The sequence below is a fragment of the Mizuhopecten yessoensis genome, unplaced genomic scaffold, assembly GCF_002113885.1.
Source record: "Mizuhopecten yessoensis strain PY_sf001 unplaced genomic scaffold, ASM211388v2 scaffold8469, whole genome shotgun sequence".
NCBI lineage: Eukaryota > Metazoa > Mollusca > Bivalvia > Pectinida > Pectinidae > Mizuhopecten > Mizuhopecten yessoensis.
This window is the reverse complement of record NW_018407563.1, coordinates 555,193-577,185: the sequence shown is the minus strand read 5'-3', so window position 1 is coordinate 577,185 and position 21,993 is coordinate 555,193. Positions and strand designations below refer to the sequence as shown.

The 21,993-nt window shown below is 35.4% G+C and overlaps 2 protein-coding genes across 2 annotated transcripts in view; one reads left to right on the top strand and one right to left on the bottom strand.

Annotated features, from left to right (window-relative positions):
- LOC110456040 (SCL-interrupting locus protein homolog) overlaps positions 1-12,622 on the bottom strand; it is a 23,595-nt gene extending 10,973 nt beyond the window's left edge. Inside the window, exons 1-12 of the mRNA XM_021506564.1 lie at positions 12,543-12,622; positions 8,648-8,790; positions 7,878-7,982; positions 6,485-6,600; positions 5,990-6,093; positions 4,791-4,853; positions 3,709-3,956; positions 3,136-3,219; positions 2,568-2,654; positions 1,387-1,534; positions 1,003-1,103; positions 696-783 (exon numbers count right to left, since the gene is read on the bottom strand). Coding sequence (XP_021362239.1) covers positions 696-783; positions 1,003-1,103; positions 1,387-1,534; positions 2,568-2,654; positions 3,136-3,219; positions 3,709-3,956; positions 4,791-4,853; positions 5,990-6,093; positions 6,485-6,600; positions 7,878-7,982; positions 8,648-8,778 — 1,275 coding nt within the window. The 5' untranslated portion in view covers positions 8,779-8,790; positions 12,543-12,622. The remainder of the gene's footprint in view (positions 1-695; positions 784-1,002; positions 1,104-1,386; positions 1,535-2,567; positions 2,655-3,135; positions 3,220-3,708; positions 3,957-4,790; positions 4,854-5,989; positions 6,094-6,484; positions 6,601-7,877; positions 7,983-8,647; positions 8,791-12,542) is intronic.
- Positions 12,601-21,993, top strand: LOC110456039 (UMP-CMP kinase-like). Its single transcript, XM_021506563.1, has 7 exons — positions 12,601-12,680; positions 14,134-14,343; positions 16,026-16,172; positions 17,876-18,025; positions 18,282-18,358; positions 19,005-19,101; positions 20,000-21,993. Exons 2-7 carry the CDS (start codon positions 14,257-14,259, stop codon positions 20,036-20,038), a joined length of 597 nt encoding a protein of 198 aa, XP_021362238.1. The 5' UTR covers positions 12,601-12,680; positions 14,134-14,256; the 3' UTR covers positions 20,039-21,993.

Sequence of the window (21,993 nt, the reverse complement as noted above, 5' to 3'; positions counted from 1 at the left end):
GTTGAACAGAGTTTATAGTCTTCCAACCTAGCATGCTTCTGGCAAAATATCATTACACTGGACCTTTTGGTTATACAGAACAATCATTTAAAGATTTAAACATATATTGACCACTGTGACCTTGAATATAGGCGAAGGTCATTCATTTGATCAAACTTGGTAGTCCTTCATCCCAGAATGTTAATGGCCAAATATCATCACCCTTGGCCTTCGGGCAGGTGAGCTAAAAACTGTACAAGGGCAGGCTGGCAATTTTTGTGATTCCCATCATCATATTAAACTCATTCACCCCTGAAATATCATAATGAACTATTCCAACCTTTGAATTAAACGAGGGTGAATAAGTAAAAAAGTGCCCATCTGCCCCTCATCCAACCTGTTTCAATTTATATCTTCTGTAGCTCTAATCATCACCCGAAATGTAACTGATCACATCAAATTTGAACAGTGTGAAATGGGAGTAAGATTGCTTTTAAATTATTAATTGTCTATCCTCTTAGCATGACGAGACAGCTCACACTTCAATGCACCGATATGTTCTGTTCCATAATAGCAGGCAATGCTCGAGGAGAAAACTGAGAAGAGGGGACATTTTATTTAGCTTGTTAGAAAGTAATTGTGAAGAAAAGATGGTACCGGGAGAACCTCAAAATAACATCCCTTTTTGTGATAAATATTCCAGACAACAAATTTACCTTAGATCTGTGAGGAGCAGGTATATTCCTTGGTGTTATTTCATCACTGACGGGAGCTGACGTAGAGGCAGGTTTGTCAGAAGAAGAACTGTGAAATAAAACAAAATTCAGGTGATATTTTCAAGGTTACACTAAATCAAGTTGCATATACAAAATTATGTATTTATTAGAGAATACAGTGATGAAAAACACACATTTTTGCTATTTTAAGTTAAATGTAAAATTCTGTTAATGGTCAGTCTATGGTATCTTTAACACTTTTTTTACCAATGCTCCTGACTTCGTCCTTTAATTTAGTTGTTCTTACCTTTCACTGAACCTATGAAGAGCTCCATCAAACAATTCTCTCTTATGTCCAGTTTTGACACTATTTAAGTCGACATCAAATGTAGCATTAGGATTATTGGACTGAAAGTAGAAATATTTGTATTCATTCTTATAATATAAAAAATATTTCAATGTTTTATTATTTTTTTCTCAGAATAACAGGCTGTTAACATAGCATACCATGATATAAAACTAATTGCAAACCAACATATTGTTCTTAATTTGAATTGTAAATTATTTCAGATGTAAATTCCAATTCCACACAAGAGTAGATTTTCTGGAAAGTTTACTTTTTGACGGTAGTGTGTTTCAGGTACAAAACTAAGAGTTCATTTAATTAACATACAGTGTACCATTTACTTACTTTAGATATACTGATAACTTCGTATCCCGTGAGGAGGTCAAAGTCCATCTTGGATGTACCGGACGCTGTACTGATTTCATAGAACTCTGGCTTAGAGTGGACAGGGCTGTATAGGACCAGGAGAAAGGGTTCTGGTGGGGAACATATCCTGAAACAGATTTTTTGGTATATCATATCAGACAATGAAATGTCATTCAGACTCAAAAAAGATTGACAGCAGCAAGGTTACACACCCAGGGAAGGTCAAGGACAGTAGCAAGGTCATTATACATAGGGAAGATCAAGGACAGCAGCAAGGTCATAAACACAGGGAAGGTCAAGGACAGCAGCAAAGTCATTATACATAGGGAAGATCAAGGACAGTAGCAAGGTCATAAACACGGAAGATCAAGGACAGCAGCAAGGTCATTATACATAGGGAAGGTCAAGGACAGTAGCAAGGTCATAAACACAGGGAAGATCAAGGACAGCAGCAAGGTCATTATACATAGGGAAGGTCAAGGACAGCAGCAAGGTCATTATACATAGGGAAGGTCAAGGACAGCAGCAAGGTCATTATAAATAGGGAAGATCAAGGACAGCAGCAAGGCCATACACACAGGGAAGGTCAAGGACAGCAGCAAGGTCATTATACAAAGGGAAGATCAAGGACAGCAGCAAGGTCATACACACAGGGAAGGTCAAGGACAGCAGCAAGGTCATACACACAGGGAAGGTCAAGGACAGATGCAAGATCATACACACAGGGAAGGTCAAATACCTCAGCAAGGTCATACACATATTAGAAGGTCACACAGATACTGGAAAGGTCAGGCAGCAGTGAAGTCACACTGACACTTAATATGTTAAACAAGGACAAATTGACACTGAAAGGGTCACTATGAGAAAAACCTATATTCAAACTTGTCATTTTAATTTGTAAACAAATCATTTAAGGAAGGGTCAAATGGCTTATACACAACGAAGCTTGAAACAGAATACATAAAGAAGTCAATATGGAACATAAACCATGTTCTTAACAATAGAATTTTAATATCAAAATCTTTGTTACCATATCTCCAGAAATGGTGTGAAAGGCGATGACTTAATGATCTGTACTGATTCTACATGAGGATGTGTATTACCTGTCGGTGATACTGGTTTAATGATCTGTACCGATTCTACATGGGGATGTGTATTACCTGTCGGTGATACTGGAGTTGTGGAGGTAACGTAGACAGGCGGCCCACACAAAGGGACTGTACACAAACGACACACCGCTCACCCATCTGGAAACAACAAAGTAGATGTATAGTGCCAAGTTTTGACAGCTACTGGCAGTGTGCCAGGATATCAATCTATGTATGGATATACATGTATAATATATCACTCACAAGAAGACAGAGCATGATTATATATTTTATCATTCAGAAATATCACCACACAAATTTTGATCTAAACAAACCATGTCAAGGAGTATTAAAGGTCAAGATATGTTTGTGAATTTAACAAAAAAAAAGGTCAACTATCAGTTTTTTGGTGTGTTTTTTTAAGTTAGATGCTTCTATACTGACAAAAGCATACATCAAATGATGCTGGTGAATGACTTGTTAACTGTATCTAGTTGTTTTTTCATTAGTTGACTGAAGTTATAGTATGCTTTCACCCAGATGTTGCCAGTAACAACACACATGTAGTTTTCTGTATATGTGTGGTTTCAAAGACGAAAATGTTCGTATAAATGTAACAAAATCATGTAGTGGGACTTACATTCCAACAAGAGGTAGATTGAAGACTTTGGGATCAGACTCCAACACTAACAGCACTTTCCTTGTATGGTCCATTGTCAGGTAGCTACAAATCAGAAATGAGGCTCTGAAGTCATACAACATCGTTTTTCACCAACATAAAACGCAATTGTCAGTAACAATTTGGTAAAGTGTTCTCTAAAATGAAGTAAAATTTCAGCTTCCCTAGAACATGTCATATTCCTTGTTGAATTTCAGACACAGCAGTTTTCATCCAGCTACTACCTGGATAAGGTTTAAAGAAAAAGGTTGAGAAATGACGGATGATTCCATGGCATAAGCTCATCTAGGACCAGGTGAACTAAAATACAAATCCATAGGATAAGAATTTAGAAGATTTATCACCAAATATGAGTAAAAGTATTGTATTTTTTGCATCTGTTTAAATGTCATGATTTTGACGAATAAGGATTTTGAATTTATTATGGCCATAAAATGCTCTGAATAATGAACAATGCCATAATAGAGAATTCAATACAGAGCATAATATAAATAGTAGTTGTCTGGATTGTGACTGGATATCAGAAGTACACACCCTGTTTTTGGTTCCCCCTGTAAGTGACTCAGACTCATTGGCCCGGACAGGTTTTTAGACAAAGCAGTTGGCACAATAGGCACAGGGGTAATGGGAACGGCCTTGAACTCGGTTCCCATAGTGATGATATCAAACTCCAGGTGGTGTACACTCTTGTCCCCGGTGGAGTAGAAGTTACACCAGCCCTTCACCAGCAGCAAACTGCCCACATCCAGTGACTCCTTTGCACAACATCGTTGTTTTAGCACCTGTATCAACAAATAGGTTCATTCCGATTAAACCAAATTAGAATAATATTGCATATTTTATATTTGAATATATCAAAGGGGTAATGAATCCACACGACAGATATGTGGGATTTAACTCATTTACCCCTGAAATTTCATGATGAACTGTTCCAGCATTTGTATTTGAAGAGTTCAAATGTGTCTTCAGGGGTGAATGAGTTAACATGACAAAAGAATAGTGATGTTAGTCTGTCACTCTGGTGATCACAAGTAACCTATTTATTATTACAGCATGAACCATCAACACAGCTTTCCTGAAACCCACTAATTTCCCCACATCAGATATTTGATACTGCTCAGCAGACAGTACAGAACATCTTAACTAAAATATGGTACCCAAATCAAAGTTCAACCCTTGAAAAGACGTTTATAAAAATTGAGAAGCGAAATTGAAATTGATGACATGTGCAGGTCTTGGGGTGACAGTGGGCCCCAGGTTACTAACTAAGCATGCATTCATATTATAGGGAAAGTTATTTCTTTAAAAAAATATGTGACATTGTTTAATCAAAATCTTAAATGGTGGCTTTATAATTCAAAGAAATTGATAAATCTTAAGAAATATATTGATTTGAAACAGAATGAAAATGAGTACATGTGTCTCCAGTTGTTTCACTGATTTGTAAGTCAAGGTAAAATTCATGCAAAGGAAGAACTGGAATGCATTGTTGATAATGTAATATACAATGACATACAGATGGCTGTTAAGCCTTTGTCTCCTGTAACAATGAGATTCTTGGCTAATCCCCTAGAGATTAGCACTGTCTTGCCTACAGTTGGTAGAGACCAGCTTACCTGTAATCCTATGAGATAATCATCTATTGAGCTCTCCCTCTCCTTCTTAGTGTTGCCCATAATCTGTGAACAAAACCACATGCCATATATATAAGTAAGTGCATTAATGAACCAGCTGGTAAGACCACAAACTACTACCTTGTATATATACAGGTAAACGCTATATACTACATACACATAAATAGTACACATACCAGTACATTATACGGGGTTAGACACTACTGTTTTGCATGGTAGTCCACAGGACTAGTTGAATAGACTATTTACTAGTCCTTCGTCAGTGTAACTAGTCCAAGATTTCCTGATAAGGAAACATCGCGATCTACAGCATGAAACATCAAAAGTAATCGACTGTAGGGGACTTCAAATAACAACTGCCATAAAAATGTGCAAAAGTTTTTTGGATTTTTTTTAAAATTATCATGCAATATATGTTACAATAACAGTTTTCTAAATTTAAAAAAAAAAGGAATATTCTTACTTATTTTGTAATCATATTTTTCATAAGTCAAAATTAAAGGACCAGTTAGGTAAGGTGATTCACTAGTCCTTGCTGAAATCCACTAGTCCAGGACTAGTGTTAGTGTCGACCCCTGTAATAGTACAAGACGGACTGCTGTTAGATGTAACACTGTCGGTGACCTTGACTTGTACATGAATTTGTGTAGATCACTGGTTTAGTACTAAACATATAGTTGGTCATTCACCCTGGTCCAATTGTCTGTTATTGTGTTAAGCTCCCTTCAATAGCTCTGTGATTTTACCAAAAAAACAAAAACCTATGCTGCCCCACATAGGTCTCAAACCTGTGACCCAGTGGTGGAGAGCTAGTGGTAGCAGAATGTCAGAGGCCTTAACCACTCGGCCACTGCACCCCTTTGTTTTTAAATATATACAGGTACATAACTGTACAAACTGGTACTTAAATTGTAACTTGGTTCATGATGTCAATACGAGACACTTATATTGACATAAGAAATTGTAACAAAAAATGTGTCATATTTTATGACATCAGCGGGGTACCTCCTTCAAATTTCATTCTGGTTTTAGAAATTAGAATGAATGGGTGATTACACAATATAGGCGAAACATGAATCAGCAAATGAAATATTACATTTTAGACACCTGTACTAGTATCCCGTGTCATTAGACAGATGGGAGAGAAGATACGACCAAATCTGTGTATCGTCAGTACTGACCTGTAATGGTACCGCCATATCCCCAGGGGTCAAGGCGCCCACACTGGATGTTAGCCCGCCACCCGGGTCAAATCGGTCCAGGGTAAATTTGACACCCTCTCCATCTTCAAGAAATCAAATAGAGTTGACAGTGATTGAAAATAAAAAGGTTTGTTATTTAACATTCTAACAATATTGGTAGGCGAAAAAGTGAACCAAGTGATCAAGACTCAAATACAAAACAAATGTAAGTGAGAAAGTCACCATGCATGTAGTCAAATGATCTAACTACATGCACTGTGAATTTAATATGTTACCATTACCATGTTCTATATAGCATCGTAACAACGGGAGGCAGAAGTCACCATGTCAAGTCATTATAACATTAAAACAATTACTAAGAATTTGGATCATACTCTGCTGCCCTTTTAAACAATACACTTAAAATTACAGGATTTATCAAATAATCTATACAGTATAAGATGATGAATTTGTATGCAGCCTACCACAACTCACCTTCATCAATGGAGAGGGATCCCACTAATGAACACAGACATTCCTGCTGTCCTGTGCTCTGTAAATGGCGCTGAGCAAAACGAATCACACGTTCCAGTACACATAACTTAGGTTTTCTGTGGACAAAAAAAAAATCTTCCTTGTTTGATTTTAAATCATTTCACATGTAAATTAAGACCAGTTATTATATTAGAGCAAGCATTGCACACATTAGCCTCAATTTCCATTGTCCCCGACACCAGACTTAGACATTTTGACAGATAGACATATATCTGTCAAACTGTCTGGTGTCAGAGCCAGAGGAAACTCGGGCTGGGTACACATTTGTTACTGTTCACCACAAAAGATATTTCTGATCCATAAACCATCCAGATAATGATCAAGTTAGACTGGAAATTCAGATTTAACCCACTCTCCTGATTGACGCCCAGGGTTCGACAATAACTCTTTTTGCTTGGTAATCCATATAGGACTCATTGAGTAGATTATTTTGCTAGTCCTACATCAAAATAAGTAGTCCAAGATTTCCTCAAGGAAATGTTTTATTCACAAAAGTAAACGACTGAAGGGGACATAAAACCATCACCACCATAAAGATATGGTGAAGGTTTAGGTACATTTTGACAATTATTATGCAATATATGTGTAATTTTAAGCACTTTTTCAAAAGGAATATTCTTATTCATAGTATTCAATCTATCAAAGATGTAATGATGTGACCAGTTAGGTTAGTTGATTCACTAGGCCTTGCTGAAATTTACTTGTTTCAGACGAGAGGACTAGATGATAGTGTCGAACCCTGATGAACTGTCACCTTATAGTACTCTATAAATTCTATTCCTTAAGAGAAAAAAACATCTGAACATTATACAGAGTGAGAAATCATTTATTAAGTACAGTATTCTTCAATTTCCTGTTTTAAGTTGAGATCATACCTTATTTATAAGCAATGCTTTCCCCACACGAAAATTTAAGTAAAGGATAAAAATGTTAGTGAAACCGAAGCATGGTACATGTGCCGTACAGCTTGTATTCATAGACACAATTATCCCTACAATAAGACATCTTCTTAATCATTTGAAGGTGTTTTTTCTGGTATTTTGTGTACATATTTTTTTCACATGTCATAAGTTTATTAAAGTTAAGTTCAGATTATATCTATAAAGATTCTCTTCACCGAACTCAAAATCAACCAATTGAAATACTTATCGTTAAATTAATGTGACGTTACTTGGATCATTATAACGTATCTCAGATCTATAATTATACAGGCGTTCCTGGCTCTCCCAATGCTTATCCAGTCTACTATCAATAGTGGTAACAGTCGGTACTAATACCACATATAATGAACACTGTGTACTATATAGACTTTTAGTTCAACTGATTTACTTACCTGTAGTAGGATATGTGTAATTGGACCGGAGTGTCTATACATTTGTGATCCCAAAGAACTGCCCGAGTGTTTGGAAACTTTAACATTTGATTTTCATCTGAAGAACTGAAAATAAAGCAAGTATGTGTTATAGGACATATGATTTGATTTTTCTAAAATATCAATGAAACTGAAAGTTTATACGTTATCAAGCAATAATGTTGGAGACTGAATTTACTAGATAGATGTTGATCTTTTAAGAGTATTATTTTATAAATGCCACAGAATTCTACAGAACAGAATTACAAACTTCTCTTACTAGAGTTTATATTACTTTCAATTTCAAAATCTCTGCATACAGGTATTATTATGTACTTAAACTTTTACTCAAAATTATTTCTGATACTTGGAACTCCAACAAAATTGATGTTATAGCTCTACAATGCCCAATATATAGCTGTCTGGGGGTTATCAATATCAGGGCACTTTAAATACATTTAGAAGGACTCAAAACCTCATTCACCCCTGAAATTTCATAATGAAGCATTCCAACCGTTGAATTGGAAGAGTGTAAATGTGTTCAGAGGGGTGAATGAGTTAAAAACTGAAAACATGTGTATTTTTCCCAATCTGCCATTTAAAATTCATAAGTGAGATATCTTTAATAAAGATTTATCCATCTGAATGAATTATGTTTTCAATATTTGCTTCATTGTTTGTATCAACAACAGACAGCCAAAGCCAAATGCATTCTGTTTCTGTATTTCTGTTTTAGTTCAGATTGACATTACCTTTTCTTCTGTCTTTGTATTTCACCATTTTGATTAGATTCTATTGAGGTTACAGGTAATGATTCAAGGTGCACATGTGGATGCATCTGAAAGTTGCTGGGTAGGCCTTTCACCTTCCCTGGCATTGCCATTGGAAATTAGATCTGAAAGAAAAAGAAATTACATGTACAATATATTCAAGAAGTTTTGATATCACTGACTGCAAACATATTTGTAACAAATAATAAATACTCAGTATTAAAGATTTTAACTCTGAAAATGGCTTTCACTTTTTTTTTTATATTTCATATAAAGTGAAAAAGAAGACTTTCATTATACTCTTGGGATTTTATAGAATATGGAAACTTAAAGTAGTTTAAGGGAAAACAAAAACAAGCTAATTACAAATTTTCCAGTACAGAATCTGACGAAAAATATTTCTTTATGGCTGAAATTTGTTTTTCTCTCTTCCAAATGTTAATTCAGACACAATACATGACTACTGGTGCAGGGATTTCCTTGGTTGTGCAGACTGGGTGGTTTTAAAAGTCAGTTAGGAGTTCCAAGTGTTCGATGATTTAGGTGGTTAAAGGTATGTCTAAATTTCACCAAATTTCACCAAGGATGATTATAATCATTTTGCCACTAGTATTTGAACTCTTCCAATTCAAAGGTTGGAATAGTTCATTATGAAATTTCAGGGGTGAATGAGTTAATAATGATACATAATGTTGTCAGAAATTAAATATTTTGAAGATTGAAAATTCAAGAAAGGTGTTTTTTCTTCATTTTAAGATAAACACAAGATGTGCATAGATTTAAAAAGAGAGAAAAAAGGAGGATGTTTAGGGATAAGACATGTCTTATATATATACCGGAAACATATTTTGTCCACAACATATTGCAAGGTTTTACTACTAGTAGTTCACATGAACATCAAGACAATTTGTTCATGTGGCATACACACTTTCCATTAATAGTTGGATTTGATGAAGGACTCATTACTTCTGGCTACAGGCTAGGACACACTGGCACATATATACAGTCATATATAATATGGATTTGTGACAATATCCTGAAACATCCGGATCCCTTGGCCTTCTATTTAGCTGGCACATCATCATGAATAACAATTTATTTTATCATCCATCCTGCTCAATCAATAGACTGTCTGAGGGTAACATCATTTGTCCTGTATATATGCATGTGTATTGTATAATATGAACTGTATATATAATTATGTATACGTAAATTATATAGTGTCCATAAATCAGCTACAGCCAGGTATTACAAATGGATCACCAAACCATCATTTAAATCAAGCATATTGAAAATTTAGAGGATGAATTATTAGGTTATATTACCTGACCATAGGTCATGGTAACCTATATTGTGATAGCCTTTTGTCTGTCGTCATGCGTTAACTTTTCCTAGTGAACACGATAACTTTAGTAAATGTAAACCGAGTTTGATGAAACTTTGTATGCAGCCATATATCAATAAGATCTCGGAGGAGTTCGCAAATGGGAATTATTTGATGGTAACTTACAGAGTTATTGCCCTTTGTAATAATATTATTATAAGAACCTTGTAAACACGATAACTTGAATAAATGTTGACGTAGTTCAATGAAACTTTGTCCGATAATTATTTGACGGTAACCTGCAGAGTTATTGCCCTTTGTCATTATAGTATTATTTGTCCCTGTGATGTTGATTGACATTACACAAGAATAGATGTAAATTCATGTGGTACGGCTTTTTTTTTTATTCAAGACGCATTTTTGCTACTAACAAGGTGCTATTAAAAATTTGTGCCTTATTTAATAAATCATTGATTTACGCTTTTACTTGTTTCTTTTAACCAAGGACAGAAGACAAACAGTTACCAAGTTTGTTCAAAACAGACCCCTTGGGTCAAAATTGGAGTCACACCCATTTATTTCAGTTATCGTGTTCACAGGGTCCAACAATATTAGAATTACCAAGGGGAATAACTATGTAAGTTATGGTCAAATTGGTCCGGTATTCAAACTCATCCAAGATATCATTGATACAAAGCTGCATACAAAGTTTCATCAAAATCGGTTCATATTTACTGAAGTTATTGTGTTCACAAGGAAAAATTAATGGACATTGCAGCAAGGTCACTCGGACAGACGAAAATATGAACTGGCCCCTGGATGACAGTCCTAATTTGAATTGGATGTCAGGTGACCGTTGAGGCCCATCGGCCTCTTGTATATATTAATCAGAGGCGTGCAATTCCATTAGGCTGACTTCCTGCCAGTAGATTTATTTCAGTCTGTCAATATTAAGTCAGTCACTATAAAAAAACAGTGCATAATTGTAGAATTCTGCAAAATTACCTGCAATCAGAAATTATCTATATAGCACTTGGAATAGAAAACTGTACATTGATTTATTGATGGTTAGATCAAAGCAAAAATATGACTGCTTATTCTAAATAAATAAAAAAGAAACTGTTAATATCACTTGAGGGCTATTAGCCCCGACATCATTAGCAGGTTTTGCATTTTTCAGGGGCACCCTCCTTGATTTTCCCAAGGATCACAGCTTAAATTTTGCAATTACATATCTTTATATGCATCAAACGAACAATTCCTGACCAGCAACTCAACAACATATTTTTAGTAATCGCTGATATGCTTTTTCTGATGTTATTCAAAAATATTGTGAATAAAACAAGTAATTTTGTGAAAACTGATCTATTATTCATACACATCTGATTAGGAACCTTTCTTCTTACTGGTTATTTAATGTACAATGTACATGTGTGTATTAATGGTGGTTTTTCATCAGTAATTATATTTGGGTTTGTGTGGCACTAAAAAGATCCTTCAAAAATATATTCAAGATTCTTTATAAGGAAAACTGATTAGCAACATATATATTAAGAATAATTTTCTACTGCACTTCAAAATGCATTACGTTGAACACAATATTATCATACTGATGTTTTTCATTGAATTCAATCTATAACATGTACTGAGCAAATGAAGGTCAAAATTTAAATCTTATCAACATTACGCATAGCCCCTCAAGACCATAACATCTCACGAACTGATCATGACATGAACTTGCTCATTCATTGCCCTAAGTAATGTTTTCAAAGCTAATAGTGTGAACACATGAGACTTGTTAAAGTAACAACTGGAATATTATAATATGATTTGAGAAACATCAGTGTAATTTAACATTCTTGGAAACCATTTTATGTTGATTAAACAGTCGAATGCAAATTCTTTAGCAATGACATTCCAAAATGAAATATACATACCTCAAAACAGCGCACATATTGTAATCCGCAATGAAATAGTTTTGCATGTTATGAGCTTTTTGTAAGTTGAAACCACAGAAAAAATACTTCACCCTGGCATAGAAATTTGCATTTAGATTGGTAACTGTTTGGTCACACATTTCAATGAATAAACCCTCATCATATTACTTTTCGCTTGCCTTGATTGCCCTATTACTCATGTGAACTGCACTAATACACACTAAATCGAAGCCCGTATCAAACACGCCCCGGCATGTTTACAGTCATCCGCGAACTTCAGATTCTTTCAAAATAAAGTAAAATTAAATTTTCTGTGTGAACAACATGGACAGATATAATCATTATCTCCTAAAAATGTGTTTTAGAAACACAGATATTCCAAATGAAGTGCAATTTTAACAGAAACTGTCAAAAACATGTTTGTTTACAACCGGAAGTCGGCTTATTCTAAAGCCGTTGCAGCAAGAATATTCACGTGTAAGGAATTCTTATGTTTTTATGTTTCCTGGATCATTCTGGTAAACAAATCGAGTAAGACATATATGTATTGTACCTATTAGTATCGTCGATCTTCATTTTCGTTAAAATAATTTTTTAAATGTCATAGTTCACTTACCTTTGGTAGGAAAACATTGGCGCTTCGTACTCAAATTTTTTAATTCATTGCGCATGTTGAATTATCCATTTCCGGTTGGTTAGGTCAGGGCACGTTGATTTACAGTAACACGTCAACAAGTTTTTTAGTGGGTGCTTGGTAAGTTGAAATGTGTAGTTAAATTTCAGTTAGTACGTACACTATTTTGATGTGATACTTATTTAACTGACAGACTGTATAAGACAAATTTACCTGTTGTTTTGATAAATTTTGAATCCGTCAACTCGGTCACGTTTAACCCGGTGCCGAGACATTTCGCCCTCGCTTATACTATAGTAAAAAGTCATTTCGACCAATCGAATGTGATAGAGACAACTCGGCCTCTGATACGAAATTGGCACCTCAATCAGACAAGTCAGCATCTTTAGAAATACCAACGGATTCACATCGTATGTCTTCCTTATATGAAGACTAAATAAAAGTACAGCACCAAATATTTCCAAGGTAGCAATGGTTAAATGAAGGACAATATTTACATTAATTCTCATAGTGATAAGTGACAGTGTGGACCAAATAATTGTTCACTTTTTAGAGATTGTGACCATAAAACACACTGTTTTGTTAAAAAAAACCATTGCAAAACAAATTTGGCTTGATGATTGATTGATTCAATTTGATAGGTTTTACGTCCGCTTCTCTACCGAGTAGTTCGGTTATCCAGCAAACGATAATAGGATAATTTAGCTTTAAAACATGTGTAAACTAATATATATATGTATTCTATAATTATACACTTTCATTGAGATGCTGCAGAGGGTAAATATAAATGCTGGCATATATCTATGACTATATAGGTACTAAACAAAACTTAAGCTAAAAGCAATATGCCAATTCAATTGTCTGCTCGGATATATATTCTTTTTACATAAAAAAATTATGTAGTTTTCCTACTGTTTGACACTAGTTTTTAGTAATCCAAACTCCACTGATGGTCACAAGTGTTATGTTCTCTTTTGTATTACTGAAGCTTTCTGTTCTCAATTTCCAGTGCCTCCAGTTTAAACTAATTGAACAACAAAATAAGTACATTTATATTTATACTATATTTACAACACAAGTTTTTTAATCTGTCAGTATCAACTGACACTGACATCACAGACTTGACTCCCCCCTCCTAGACTACAGATGGTCACACTTTTCTGCAGATCCCAACCTATATCATAACCACAATTATCTATGGCTACTTTAAAAGCCACTATCTTCAAATAAAATGCTGACAATGACCACCAGCCAAGGCGTATAAAATTGAAAACAATTAAACGGCTAATAAATGCATAACAGTGACTGTGAAAAACCATGCAATCAATTGTATTAGGGTCGGCATGACAAAAAAGGGTCGGTCGGGAAACGGGAAACACGGTATATTTTTATTTCGCCTAACGTACATGTGATGGTGAACTATATGCATTTCATTGGTAGTGATATAACCTGTACTGTATGCAATCAAAACCAGTGCAGGTGATGAAGACAAATAAACACAACATCATATTTTGTGATTCATTTTCTGATGAATGATATGAATATTATTAATTTTTATTACATTTCCCCCCAGATAATTCTGAAAGGCCATCCAGCAAAAAAAAAAATCAAAATTCTGTATTCAATCTTCCGCCATTGTGCCCCTAAGTTCCGTCACCAAGTGCTGTTCAGAGCTCTGACAGGAAGCCAACAAACCATGACAGAGGCAGCTAAATACAATGTGATCTTTGTCCTTGGAGGTCCTGGGGCAGGAAAAGGCACACAGTGCGACAAGATCATAAGGGTAAGTATACACAGAAGTGAGGGCAATTTGACAAGATACATGGAATCATAAGGAAGGGTTATTTCCCAGTGGTATTGGCAAGGTTACCGAGAGTGAAAGGTATAGGTTACTCACTGGGGAGGGCTGAGTGACCAAGTGTAAAAGTAAGTCAGGGTAATTAAAACATATGAAGGGCAAGGTCACAAACTGAGAAGGACTAGGTTGTTAGGTGTGAATGTTAGTAAAGATGGTCATAGGGAAGGGAAAGATCACAAATTGTGGTAGGTTAGTCAATCGTAATTATACAAATTGGTAAGTTTACCTATTGAGAAGGACAGGGTAACAAAGTATGAACTTTAGTCAAGGTAACCATAGAAAGGGCAAGGTCGTTTAGTTGGACCAGGATGTGCAGATAAATCAGTGTAACAGGATATACAGTTAACAAGGGAGAACAAACCCACTAATGCTATCCAATATCTGCACTTTCAAAGGAGCCACCCTAAACACCAGAAAACATCCCGTACTCCCAGGCATTACGTATCGGAAAAATATGCAGCGCAGACACAGGATGAACTAAATTAATCAAACAAACACTCTGCGAATATATAACAAAGACACTATATAATATGATGAATGTTTATTGTTTATTGTTTCATAAATATCATACGATCAACTACGGAAATGACAATATACATACAACTACATGTAAACAATTATTTTAAATTCCAGAGAAAGACATTTTAATAATCACAGCACATTTATAAAGTTAGAACATCTAAGAAGGGCTTACCCGCCTTTCACTATTGTGTATTATCTATCTATTGATGACGTCATGTAATAACTAACAATGTAAAACTGCACCCCATTTTTAGTACTTCAGGGGCTGAAATATCTTGAAAAAATGTCCTGATGAAGACTCGCACATAGAGTCGAAACTAGTTGACCGTAATAAACACCCACTCATTGGTAACGCTTGAGCGTGTTGTCATTGAAACCTAACAGGATCTATAGTTAAGGTAATTATAAGGTAGCGTTAGTTCTTGGGTGGGTAAGGTACCCACATGTAAAAATTAGTTAAGGTAATATGTAAGGAAGAGCAAGGCCACCCATTTGGGAGAGCAAGATAACCAAGTGTGAAAGCTAATGAAGGTAATGATAAGGAAGGTCAAGGTCACCAATAGAGAAGGCACCCACTTGGGAAGACAAGGTCACCATGTGTGAATGTTCATTTTTGCTGGACACGACATTATAGGTTAGGTCAAGGTCGCACAGTGGCCTATAAGGAAGGTCAAGGTCGCCATGTGTGACTGATGAACAACTTCATGATAGGTTAGGTCAAGGTCATACAGTGGCCTAGAGGAAGGTCAAGGTCACATAGTGTGACATAATAGTTGAGGTAATAACAAGGTATGGTAAAGGATAATGTCGACCAAATGTGAAAGTCAGTAAGTCATGATAGGTTAGAACATTGCCACAGAATATGATGTAACAATCAAGCTATTTATAGGGATGGGTCAAGGTCACCTAGCTACATGTATTTATAGTAGGACAGGATACTATGGTGTTTGCCTGGGTGTGGGGGAAGGCAAGGTTGCCTAGTATTAACTAGGATAAAGGGAAAAGAATTGGATCGGGGTGAAGTCACTTTAACTCTTTATTTTGTTGATACACACTTTTATGTAATGTTATCTTCCTGTTTACAGAAGTTTGGCTATGTACATCTATCAGCCGGTGACCTTCTACGAGCGGAGAGGAAAGATAAACAATCTGAGCTTGGTGAAGAAATTGCACGTCACATCGAAGTTGGATCCATTGTACCAGTGGCTATAACGTGTGCATTACTTCAAAGGGTGAATGTTTGACCTGCATTATAGTCGTAGTCAAGTTAAATTACAGTATGTCTTAAATCTTAAATGGTAACTGACAGTCAAAACTTATAATGTGCTAAAATGAAATGGAAACAATTGCATGTAATTCTATTGGTTCATGATCAGGGTAACATGTAACACTGTTACCCTCACAATCCATCATAATTACATATATGTTATCTCATTCATCCCTTCATTTCAAACTGGACTTGCTCTGTCTTTGATTTTGGAAGGTACACATGTAACTTAAGGGGTGAGTGGGTTAATATTATTACATTCCAGTATTCATAGTTTGTGTATATTAAATAATGATTTAAAAAATAATGTAACTTTTCATTGTTAGGTCACATAGCATAAAGTACCTATGAGCTTAGGCAGTGGCATAGCATCTGTCGTCTATTTGTCCTTAATCAATAGATGATATCGCAACCAGTGGAACTCTTCAAATAGGAGGGGATTTAACTGTACTCGCTGGGGCAACGGATATATATATAAACAACATGGCCGCGCCAAAACATTCAGATACGAATTTCCACGAACTTCCATGTAATGAATTGGGTAATATTTTGAAGTCAACAGGTATCACCTACTCCAAATAAGAAAAAGGGGGGGCTAGTACACCTATGATAGCAAGCAGACATGTTAAATTGGCCAGATATTTAAAAAGAGGACAAAGCTAAAGCGTCACATTTGTGACGGACCGTCAGCGGCGTACAGAGTATCGTGTGTTAACTTTATGTCAAATGAAATGTCAGAAAGCTTGTTTTGGACGAACAATATGATTGGAATGTCATTACTTAATGCATTTGATGTGACCTCTATTCTTGTGAGTTATTTTGTTGGTTCAATACAGTGAAGGTGGGGCATATTGTTTACACATGGCAGATTGTTTTGCCCCCGTATCCTCGCATTCTCTCGCGAGACTTGTGCATTTTCCGGCAAGAACTCTTCGAAGGGGAGTAACTCGTGGATGGTCGCGATAACATCTATTCTGATGGGTCTTTGATGCCGCCATTATTATCCCCTCGCAACAAGTTTGAGGGGATATAGGATTCCGCCCGTACATATGTTACACTCTTTGTCAACGCTCTAGCGACTTCATTTCGCATAGAAATTTCTTAAGACTCAATACAAGTGTTTGGTATGACAATACCTTGAACAATTTGTATTCCAGGTTACTGCGTTGAAGGTCAAGGTCACTTAATATTTTTAGAAAAACTTTGTCATCACTCTATCGACTTCATTCTTCAACAGAATTTTGTGAAACTTGGTACAATTGTTTGCCATGACAATACCTTCAACAGATGCAGTTGCTAGAGTTGTTACGTCATTGAATTTTCTATTGATTTCCTCATACATTTGGCACACAATGTGTGAATGGGAGGGGATTTGTATCACGTGTGATGCCTTGTTACTATATGATCAACAATGTGAGCTTTGTGCAGTGAACACTTCCTCCCTGGCCAAAACACCACAAAAGATTTTCACATGCTTTACCCCTCATTTGAGATATGGAATAAGGGAGATCTCCCTCATTGGAGGTTTCAGAGTTTGACACCTATGTAATTGTGAACATTTACCTGTGTACAGAGTTTGTAAATATTTTTTATAGTATACATAAGGAGGTGTAGAAGTTTCTTGGTATACAACATCACGTGTAAACAATGATTTTTTTATGGTTACAGGAAATGAAAAAGGCAAAGGAAAATGATAACAAAGACAGTTTCTTAATAGATGGTTTTCCTAGAAACAAGGACAATCTAGATGGCTGGAATAAGGAAATGTCCGAAAAAGTAAACCTGAAAACAGTCCTTTTCTTCAATTGTCCAGAAGATGTAGGTATTAGGATCAAAATAAAATACTGATTTCATTTCTTGAAAAATATGAATGATAATCTTTTCAGAAATTTATAACTGACAAAATACAAAGCAGAAGATTATTTTTCTTTCTCCAAATTGATTTGACAGTAACATGATGATATATTCTATCACTAGTGACTACATAAACATGCTGTAAAAAAAAACTTGAAAGTTAAGGGGTAAAGATACTAACTGATCAGTCTATTAATATCCCGATGTTACTCTGTTTAAGATTTGTGTCGACCGATGCATAGAACGAGGTAAAACAAGTGGACGCTCAGACGACAACAGGGAAAGCCTAAAAAAACGGTATGTTATATGTACAGAGATACAAAACGATATGTCACTAGTTTAACTCAGAAAGTATCATTGCAGTAACATATTCTGGAGTAATTTAAGCTCTTGGAAATCATTGATGTACATTACTAGTAACCCATGGATATATTTACCTCAAAAATGTTTCTAGACCCAACAATAACAGACTGATGATAAGTCTGGAGAGGGTCTTACATTTGAGAAAGAAATATCTGCCAAAGAATACATTGAAATCTGTTATTTTGACCTCATTGATTGACATAAATACTTCTTTCATTAGAGTCTGACAGTGATATCCGAGGGGTGACCCTAAGCACTGTCACACTAATGAATGAAGTATTGGCCAAAAGTCAATAATTCACAAAGTTTTCAAATTTAATACACAGTAGCGACATGGATGCACAATGAATCGCAATGCAAAAACATGACGGCTTAAACGAACCGTACAAGCACCTTCTTTACGCAGTCACTATTCTGTCACACAGCCAATTCTGTCACACAGCCAATTCTGTCACACAGCCAATTTGATAGTGGTAATGTTTGTAATTTTGACAGGATGTGTATTAAAATCCCTTCCTCAATGTTGTTAATATAAGGATAGATATGACCTAATTCATGAATGATGTGTTTTCTCCTACAGGTTACAGACATATACAGAATGCACGATGCCAATTATAGAGCACTACAGAAGTATGAACTTGGTCAGCGAAGTATGTGCAAAAAGATCAGCGGAGGAGGTAGGTATATTAAAATCTGCTGGGGGGTAGTGATGACTGTAATACTTGGTCATTAGTGTTTATATAGAGAGTATTCGTATGTGAATGCTCAATTTATTAGGGCTGCGATGAAATATGATAAATTTATGATAGAACTAATGTGTTGTGTTCTATACATTACACAACTATAGTTATATGTAGTATTTATTACATGATGACCATGTTATGTGATATATGTAAAGTGACTTTAACATGTTATGAAAATCACATGACTAAATGTGTACTGATAGTCCTTGTGTTGTCAGGATTCACACAAGCCTGGTAAAATACTAGCTGTTTCCTACCGACTTGGCTAGGGAGAATTTCTCTTTTGCTAAAATAGTTGTGTGTGAGACTAGTAAACCAGAGGTCCCAGGTTCAACTCCTAGCAGAGGCATTGAGAAATATATTGACCTCTGTTACATTGGTACTCACATAGGGACCTTAGAAGTATTGACAAAATACCTAGCGATACTTTCACAGGAATCACCAAGACCCTTGGAAAACTTGGGACGAGTTCTTTCCTGGAGGGGGAGTATATCACCCTGGTAAAATACTAGCCGCTTCCTACTGACTCGGCTAGGGAGAGTTTCTCTTTAGCTCATTCAGAAGAGCATAAGACTAGTCAGCCAGAGGTACCGGGTTCGACTCCTAGCGGAGGCATTGAATAATAATGACCTCTGTTACAGAAATAATGCCCATACGATGAATCTTTTTCTCAGATAGAACATTTTTTACTTAGAAATAGTCACATACATTCTTTTAATGCTATAAAAAGAATTTACTTCAATTTCCTTAAATGTAATGTTCTAACATAAACTTTTAAAGTGAATATTATTTCATTATATTTCAACTGACTGTATTTCATTTGTACTTTCAGGTTTTTGAAGATGTGGAAAAAATCATATCAGGATTATAATAACAGGCGTTATGTTTAAGAAGAATTAAAGTTGTTGCTTTGCCTACAAAGCTTTCAAGCCATGGCAGTGAGGGATCATTATTAGTTATGTAGATGAGATACTAGTGAACATTAATACTATTTCTAATATAGCACTCTAGTATGTGGAATTGTACAATATTTTTGGTAAACAATTAATTAGCATACAGTAAAACCTAGCTATACTGCCACCATTTGTCAAGATAAATTTTGGCATTATAATGGGGTATGGCAATATATTGAGGAAAGTTTATCAAAGAATTCTTAAGAAAACAAGAAAAAAGTCACATTGAAATATATTGGTGGTAAATGAAGGCGCAAATGAAGCGAAGGGCGTTATATTGCGGAGTTACTGTATGATGTACAGTGACATAGGGTCTCTTATAAATCTTGCCTGTATTTGTGTTTCCAGGCAAGGAATTGTCATGAATATGACACTCTATAGGGAACTTTATAGAGCTGTAGTGGTTCAGTATAAATGTGTTTTACTGTATAAGTACTCAATGTAATTCTTTCTTTCCAGTTTTTTGGATTGTCTTTTTTTCAGTGCCTTCTGCACGGAGTGCAGGGCACATATTACTACATCCTCGAAACTCCAGGGGTTATGTTCACTTTTGCTCTCTGCACCCCTGAAATATTGTCATAACAAAATTGAAGGCACACTACTAGCTATTTGATTGGTCTCGAGTAAAAAACAACTGACCAATCACTTGAATCTTTTGAAGATTACAGAGGAGCAACACCCGAAATCAAAGCCAGTCATTTTACCGTTACACGACTGACAGATATTTTAATGTTACATCAAAGGGTCAAACTAGTCTCCTCGTCTTCTCCATCACATATTCCTGGGGGGCAGATAGTGAAAGTGAGTTTAACCCCTGGAGTATCGAGGATGATATTACAATGTACTAATGTAAGGGCATCTAAAGGCAATGGGAAAAAAGGAAGCTTGCTCTGCACATCATGTTTGTAATCTTGTTTTCTCATTTCAGTAAAGGTAGCCAGGTGAGGGAGACACAGAGCCTACTTATCTTGGTGTCTGTATGAAATAAAGGCTATGTCCACCTAACCAAGTAAAATGACAGTAAACAAAGTTATTTCATTAATCTCTCACTGTACCTTAAGTCTTGTCAGTGTTTCAATCAGAAAAGTGCAACAAGTTTCTAATAAATGGCGATATAATTAATTTTGTCAATAAATGCCTTAATATGCCTGAATAATATAGCCTAATTTTTACAGTCTGAATGGGATAACTTAGATATATCTTGATTTTTAGTCTCAATAAATTTTCTCTATTACTCGTACAGTCTCATGAATTAAAGTAAAATTTAAAGCTCCTAATTTGCTGTGAAAATCTCAAGATACATGTATTTGTCAATAAAATTAGGTACCAGGTCATTATCAAATTCTTTATGTATAGTAGAAGTACCACAGGATAATGAGGCTATCTGACTATTAGATACCGATCACAATTTCTTTTTTTTAATACAATATTATTTACCACAAAAAATACCTATCACCTTTCATTTCTTATGCTTAAGACATTGCAGGAGCTTTTTAACACTCAGGAAAGTTTGAGTATAAATTTTACTTTTACCTTCACGAGTATGTGAATGTAAGAGCTTCATCAAACATATCTATACATTTGACACTCAGTACTAGATTTATTACAATAGTTAAATGCCAGCAAGCTCGAAGGACCATTACATTGCAGTAGATATGTCACTGGGAAGCTACATCCTTCAACAACTTATCTATCCTGAATACTTTGAAGCGTCGGTTTTTATTACTTACAAATTTTGGTATGTCATTTGATTTCTTGTTGGACTTTTTTGAAGTAATGTTATTAACAAACTTTTATCATTCTTGTTTTATTCAATACAGTATTTACCAAAATAGTTATTAGCTTATGGTATGCTATTGGTTTCTGTTATTAC

Excerpts from the sequence above, each read along its gene's own strand:
- LOC110456039 (XM_021506563.1), top strand. The coding sequence starts at position 14,257 with ATGACAGAGGCAGCTAAATACAATGTGATCTTTGTCCTTGGAGGTCCT. Across the intron at positions 18,359-19,004 it reads AGGGAAAGCCTAAAAAAACG|GTTACAGACATATACAGAAT; the intron begins GTATGTTATATG and ends TTTCTCCTACAG. Across the intron at positions 19,102-19,999 it reads CAAAAAGATCAGCGGAGGAG|GTTTTTGAAGATGTGGAAAA; the intron begins GTAGGTATATTA and ends TTGTACTTTCAG.